The sequence below is a fragment of the Mirounga leonina genome, unplaced genomic scaffold (genome assembly GCF_011800145.1).
Source record: "Mirounga leonina isolate KUSES-001 unplaced genomic scaffold, KU_Mleo_1.0 Mir_201, whole genome shotgun sequence".
NCBI lineage: Eukaryota > Metazoa > Chordata > Mammalia > Carnivora > Phocidae > Mirounga > Mirounga leonina.
In genome coordinates this window covers 26,473,664-26,481,166 of record NW_023270504.1, presented here as the reverse complement: position 1 = coordinate 26,481,166, position 7,503 = coordinate 26,473,664, and the positions used below count along the sequence as shown (strand labels likewise).

At 51.4% G+C, this 7,503-nt stretch overlaps 1 protein-coding gene across 1 annotated transcript; it reads left to right on the top strand.

Moving 5' to 3' along the window:
- Positions 1 to 1,912: 1,912 nt before the first annotated feature.
- KCNA1 (potassium voltage-gated channel subfamily A member 1) lies at positions 1,913 to 4,664 on the top strand. The gene has a single exon (XM_035027897.1). It carries the CDS (start codon positions 3,169 to 3,171, stop codon positions 4,654 to 4,656), a length of 1,488 nt encoding a protein of 495 aa, XP_034883788.1. The 5' UTR covers positions 1,913 to 3,168; the 3' UTR covers positions 4,657 to 4,664.
- The last annotated feature ends 2,839 nt before the right edge of the window (positions 4,665 to 7,503 follow it).

Sequence of the window (7,503 nt, the reverse complement as noted above, 5' to 3'; positions counted from 1 at the left end):
TGCAATCCACATGATGCTACCGAAATGACAGTCTTAGAGGCATTTAATAGGAGGAAGGGTGCTACAGGCAGAGGGAGGTGCAAAAGCAGGATAAGGAAGCCCAGTATTGCTGGGACAGGGTCAGAAAGTGCTCATCAGGTCTAATAGGGTTATTTCCCATGGGGCTGTAACAGCAGCAGCAGCAAGAGCAGAAACTGGGGACTTGACAGTATTTCAGTGCACAGCTCCTTCCTCCCTCCCTCCCTCCCTCCCTCCCTCCCTCCCTCCCTTCCTTCCTTCCTTCCTTCCTTCCCTCCCTCTTTCCCTCCTGTAATAAAGCAGTAGTGCAGAAAGGCAGGGAACCGTGGAGTTTGTAGGATACAGGAATATTGTGTATGGAAGGGAAAGGGCAGCGTTTAATATGGGACGGAGGAGTTTAGGAGAACTCATTGTTCGTAAAGAAAAGTCGGGGTATGGATCCGGAGGAGTGGAGGGAACAAGTACTTTTCTTTTTCTGAAAGGAATGCTGGAGTCTGAATCTGGAGGAGGGATTTAACTAGTTCCGTGCCCAGGATCGTTGTACTGCCTGGGCAACGCCGCACAGGCCCCTGATATCCATCCACTAGCCAAAATAGAGTGGGGAGGATACAATCATTGGCTTTGATTAAAGTGGTGGCTGGTGTAGGCGGGAAGCAACGCGATCCGCGGTGGTGGGAAGGGTGGTCCCAATGCAGCAAGGGAACCAATCAGCGGCGACTCCGGGCTCTTGCATCCTCCTTGGAGACTCCGTGGCAGTCGAAGTACCAGAGCTGCTGGCTGCCTCCTGGCGCGCGCTGCGGGCGCCGAGGCGCAGCGCCTCTGCGGGAGCAGCTGTAGCCGCACTCCGAGTGCACCGCGCACGCCCCCGGCTCATGCTCCCCTGCGCCTCTGTGCGGACCCTTTCCCGAAGAAGTTGCAAGCCTTGCAAGTGGCTTTGTGGAGGCACTAGGCCGACAAAAGGGGCTGCGGGAGGAGGGACGTGGGTGGGAGGTGGGCAGGCGACTTACTTCTCAGATTCGTCCCAATTAGCACCAAGTTGGCAGACAACCCCACAAACCCACGAAGCCTTTGGTTGCCCACAAATCGCATTCTCCGTATTTCAAAATAATCTGATCGTAAGAAAACTTCAACTCCCATCCTAGGTCAAGGAGGGACAGACCTAGCACCACTGCCTCGCAGTAACACTACGTAGATAAACCCAGGTGATCCTCAACTGCAGAGCTCTCCCCAAAGTGCGCATCTCTCCCAGTCCGGCGGACTCAAGCTGGGTCACCCCTGCAGAGAGACCCCTGCGGGAGGGGCAGGATGGCACGCAGAGCATGGCGGCAGAAGCCGATTATCTTGGGACTGCACAAACGCAAACCCATCTGAGGAGTTTTGCCAGGAACACCGCCGCCTGCATTGCGTCGGACCTGACCATTTCCAATGTGCAATTCCCGGGGAAGGTCGCGGCCAGGGAGCGTGCGTGTGCGGGGCTGTGCACCATAAGGGAAGTAGATTGGTGGTCGGCTTTTCTGGCAGGAGAAGGAAAAAGCTGTGCTGGCAAGGGTGGGAACTGAATGACAACCCCCCTCTGCCAAGCCACCCCCTCATATTTTCCATCTACCTCCTCGCTCCTGCCCTCCCCCGCCCTCCCCAACCCACGCCCGAGTGGGCCAATCGCTGCTCCGCATTCCAGGCGCTTTCTCAGGTTTCTGCTGATCTTGCAGCGCCCAGAAATGGACCGAGCGGACCCGCCGCCGCACGCACCCTGCCCCACTCGGAGCTCCTGACGGCTCCTGGCGCGCAGCGTACCCTCGCCGAGGTCCACGCTGGGGTGCAGGAAGCGGAGGAGATCCGAGAGCCATGTAAATCCAGGCTCTTGCTCGCCCCCCTCCTTCGGGATCGAATCAAGGGCTCCCATAGTGTTAGGAGGGGGCGAGAGTGCTGTTTATCGTCATTTGCTTCCGAGCCTCGGGAGAGGGTGGCGTTTTGCTTTTCCGCCCCTCATCCTCCGGAACTCCCTGCATCAGCAAGAGGACGGCGTCTCTAGGTTGCTGGCAACCGGTGAGAATGGGGGAAGGGAACGGACATTTCCGCCGTGGCGGCTCACTCAATCGATTGTCCCACTGAAGGGGCGTAGGACGAGGGGGCGAGGGCGGCGACTTTGCCCCGGCGCTTCTCGGATGCTGCCGCTGCTCTGGCCGCCGCTCCCGCCCGGGTACTGCAAGGGCGACCTGCCGCATTCCGACTCGGGCTCTCCGCCGACTCAGCACCGCCCCTGCGCCAAGCCGGCCGTCCAGGTAGGGGGCTCCCCAGTCCGGGACTGCAGAAGCGGGGGTAGGGGCTCGGGTGGGGGAAGCCGAGGGTGAGGGGATGCTGCCCGGGACCTGGAACTCCCCCAGCGTCTCTCGGCGCTTTCCCGATCTTTAGTTTAACGAAGTTGTAAACAGATCGGTTGTTGGGCATTGGGGAAAGTGGGATGGAAGAGCCCAAACTTGGATTTCCGGGTGTCTGCGTGTGTCTGTCTGTGTGTATGTGCTAACCCTAGCAAAAGTCCAGTGCTTTCTAAAAAAGCTAGAGGTCTGTGCTCTTCGGTGTCTGTAGGTCCGTCCCATCTGAATGCTTCTGATCTTCTACCCCCGTATCACTTTCTATTTCTCTGCAGCGTCCATCGATCGCCCTGGTGGGAGCTTAGAAGGCGGCAGGCGAAGAGGGGTAGGAGGGGGGAGAGCCGAGGAGAAGCAGAGGGGGTGCAGGCGAGGGGATCTGCTGAGCTGGCTCTGCACCCGGTCCTATGAGGGCTCACGGAAGGGAGGGGAGGCCAGGGTGACCCCCGAAGTCATGGCCCGGTCCGCTAGAACGTCACTGCGTTAAGGCACCTCCGAGCAGGAAGAAATACCAATTCCCTCCCCCTCGGCAAAAAGCTGCACCCAGGGCCGCAGGCGAGGGGGATTCCAAACTGAGTAAAAGGCAGGGTGGAGGGGAAGGTAAGGAAAAGCGAAGTCGCAGATCTCTCCACCTGCTGGCTTTGAAGCCCCTCCCCCTGAGCGTGGGGGAGCTGAGCACTCCGGTGGGGGGGGGCGCTTGGGTCCCCCCCACCCTTGCACTCCCGCTGCTTCCCACCCCCGGCCCTCTCCTGGTCTCTCACCCCTGCGCCCTGCTTCCACCATGACGGTGATGTCTGGAGAGAACGTGGACGAGGCTTCGGCCGCCCCGGGCCACCCCCAGGATGGCAGCTACCCCCGGCCGGCAGAGCACGACGACCACGAGTGCTGCGAGCGCGTGGTGATCAACATCTCCGGGCTGCGCTTCGAAACGCAACTCAAGACCCTGGCGCAGTTCCCTAACACGCTGCTGGGCAACCCTAAGAAACGCATGCGCTACTTCGACCCCCTGAGGAACGAGTACTTCTTCGACCGCAACCGGCCCAGCTTCGACGCCATCCTCTACTACTACCAGTCCGGCGGCCGCCTGCGGAGGCCGGTCAACGTGCCCCTGGACATGTTCTCTGAGGAGATCAAATTTTATGAGCTGGGCGAGGAGGCCATGGAGAAGTTCCGGGAGGACGAGGGCTTCATCAAGGAGGAGGAGCGCCCCCTGCCCGAGAAGGAATACCAGCGCCAGGTGTGGCTGCTCTTCGAGTACCCTGAGAGCTCGGGGCCCGCCCGGGTCATCGCCATCGTCTCTGTCATGGTCATCCTCATCTCCATTGTCATCTTTTGCCTGGAGACTCTACCTGAGCTGAAGGATGACAAGGACTTCACAGGCACCGTGCACCGCATCGACAACACCACGGTTATCTACAATTCCAACATCTTCACGGACCCCTTCTTCATCGTGGAAACCCTGTGCATCATCTGGTTCTCCTTTGAGCTGGTGGTGCGCTTCTTTGCCTGCCCCAGCAAGACAGACTTCTTCAAAAACATCATGAACTTCATCGACATTGTGGCTATCATCCCCTATTTCATCACCCTAGGCACCGAGATAGCCGAGCAGGAGGGAAACCAGAAGGGCGAGCAGGCCACTTCGCTGGCCATCCTCAGGGTCATCCGGTTGGTAAGGGTTTTTAGAATCTTCAAACTCTCCCGCCACTCTAAAGGCCTCCAGATCCTGGGCCAGACCCTCAAAGCTAGTATGAGAGAGCTAGGGCTGCTCATCTTTTTCCTCTTCATTGGGGTAATACTGTTTTCTAGTGCAGTGTACTTTGCCGAGGCGGAAGAAGCTGAGTCGCACTTCTCCAGTATCCCCGATGCTTTCTGGTGGGCGGTGGTGTCCATGACCACTGTAGGATACGGTGACATGTACCCTGTGACAATTGGAGGCAAGATCGTGGGCTCCTTGTGTGCCATCGCTGGTGTGCTGACAATTGCCCTGCCCGTACCTGTCATTGTGTCCAATTTCAACTATTTCTACCACCGAGAAACTGAGGGGGAAGAGCAGGCTCAGTTGCTCCATGTTAGTTCCCCTAATTTAGCCTCTGACAGTGACCTCAGTCGGCGCAGTTCCTCTACTATCAGCAAATCTGAGTACATGGAGATTGAAGAGGATATGAATAATAGCATAGCCCATTATAGACAGGCCAATATCAGAACTGGCAATTGCACCACAGCTAACCAAAACTGCATTAATAAGAGCAAGCTACTGACCGATGTTTAGATGTTTAAAAAGCCAAGCAAGCAAACAAAAAAAGCCACACTTAGCAGCTTGAAAGACTTAAAAACAAACAAACAAACAAACAAACAAAAAACCTAGTGACTCAGGTCACTGTTTGTAGATACTTTACTAAATAGTCTCTGAATACTCTCTTTAACTGTCAATGCATTGTTGCATTGCGGATTTTGGGGATGGCGAACCAGAAGCTTTCAAAATTCAGGAAAAAAGAAACTATTTTTGTTTTATTAAAAAGTGGGAAAAGAAAATGTATTTTCTAAAACTGGTTTAAAACAATTCAGTCCATGAGCTAGTCTAGGTAAACTAAGATTCATATGCTTCCCCATACTGAGACATTTTTAATCCTTTGGCTTCTTTATTTTTTTTCTTTTAACTAAAAACCAGATGATCACTTAGAAATATAAAATTTAAATTTGCATGGGACTCCATTATAAAACTTTTGCAAACTGCACAGCACATTTAAGACAGTGCATCTGATGTATTACATGTAACATTATATACCAGCCAAAATGGGCAATGAGCAAATGTTGTTTTTATTTTGATCAACTGAACTGTATATGACAAGGTGAAAACACATGCACACACACACACGTGCAAAATTACTTAAGACTGGTTCATAAAGCACCTTATAAATCTGATACTGGTCCTGGCCTCTAGGGATTTTTCCCTCTGCCCCATTCCCCTTCTAATCCAAATTATTCTCTAAGAAAAAGATAACTGAATTACATTAATTGATTCATCTGCAGTGCTGCTAAGCTTCTCAACTGCAGGTGAGCCAAACACAGGTCTTTTCGCACCAGTCCTGCACTCTGACCCCTGGCCTCCAGAACTGGATGTAAAACCTTAGCCTCCTTATTGCAAGAGAGCACAAATGGAACTAAATGTAAGCATGTTTGAATCTGATCATATTTATTTTATAATCGCATGCCAAGAACGTTAACTCAGACAATAGGGGATAAGCTTACGTTGGAATCAACTCTTCTAAAAATAGATCCTTTTTCATTTGCATTCACCGAAAGTGCACTCCTTCATTTATTAACTATTTTATTAGTAAATAAAGTACTGTATTTAAGTGCATATGTTAGTCAGATGGGAACAATAACTTTTTGGAGCTCAAAGCATGTTCTCTTATTCAGCATTATGGCCTATTTGATTAAGGTGTACCTTGAATTAATTAATGCATGATTTCAGTAAAAAAAATTAAAATAATAAAAATTACAAGTTTGTGGGATGAAGGCCCAAAAGAAATAATGGGGGGTGGGGGGTGGGGGGCACTCAGTTGATTTTCCTGCCTTTGCTCAGGGAAATGTCAGGTTTCTGTGCAGGTGTAGGCAGAGAGAGGACCAATATGCACATCCCTTAAAGGGAAGCTATGTGGAAAACTAAATAAGTCATCAAGGTATATATAGCAACACCTAAGAACAAGTATTCTTTCTAGCTGAAAATAAACACAAGCAAAACAAACAAACAAACAAACAAAAAAGGTGCAATACTGCATGTTTTTTGGTGCATTCTTAGGATGTAAATGAACATGTTTATCTCTTGTATGCATCCAAAGCAGAGCTGATTTCTTTTTGCAGTCATGATTTGAAGTCTGTAGAGACTTCAGCCCTCCCCTTGAGGCTCCCTGAAGAAACTCAACCAATTGATTTAATAGTTGCTTAGTGCCTTTATCCTGTACCCACAGTGAACTGCAGAAAGTGCCTCCATTAATACAGCTGAGATGTTATGTAACAAAAGGGAGGAAGGGTTGAGGCACAGATATTTTGCTTTTGCTTTTTCCACCCTCCCTGTCTCACTTCACCACTGTGAGAAGACCATACCATCCTAAACCCAGGAGAAGAGAGAGCCGGGAGGATGCTGTCTCTCTGGCCATCCACTGGACTTGGTCCCTTTGGCAGCCTGATCTGGGATGTAAACTGGGACCTGAGACCCATCTTCGAACTGGACATGAACCAGGAACTTGTTTTTTCCCTCTCCTCCACCAGAAGCCAATATGAAGTTTTAGGAATTTGTTTCCTGTCAAGGGCCACTCTGGACATGCAAGGCTTCCTCAGGTCCAGTGTAGTGTTCCTTGCAAAGCTCCTTATTTCTCCTCTGTTAGCAACAGCACTCTGCAAATCTTTGATTGTCTGATCTTTTCAGGCATCAGTGTGGATGTGGGAACTGAATTCATAATAACCTTTCCTGGGCCTTCCCTCCTGGCCCACTCCCTTCAGATATTTTCTATGATGCTCCTATGATCTTCCCACCTGGCAGTCACTTCACAGGCTGAGATCTAACTTCTGCTGCCCCAGGCACTCAGCCCAGAGAATGATGGGGACCCCAAATCTAGCTGAAAGAGAGCCACATAACACAGGCCTCTGGGGCCCAGCAGCTGTCCACCAATGGAGAGGCACTCACAGCCTTTTTAAGGACACCAAGGTGGGGAATCTTCATTCTGCACTTAGCATGTGGCTCTCTGCTGCTGTCCACCTTACATTCCTGCCCTGCTTCTTCTGGAAATCTTCCTTGTTACTTCCATCCCTTCCCCCACCTTATCCTAGAACTAGCAGTGAGGCAATAAACCAAGAAGCTAAAGTAATACCCAGGCTGGCTGACTTAGTTGAAAGAAAGAACATGGATATTTTATTTTCCTGTGCGGCTTTTGTGAATCTGTAAGACTGATGTAACGTCATGGAAGACAAGGGGCCAAGAATTGCACAGCATCTGACCACAGGGCATTAAACCCTCCCCTGTGATGTTTCCTTCTCTTTTGAACTTTGACTCATCCTGGCTATTCCTCTCCTACGTGCTTAAAAGTCTCCAGTTGGGAAAAAAAGCCAACCTCCC

Excerpts from the sequence above, each read along its gene's own strand:
- KCNA1 (XM_035027897.1), top strand. The coding sequence starts at position 3,169 with ATGACGGTGATGTCTGGAGAGAACGTGGACGAGGCTTCGGCCGCCCCG.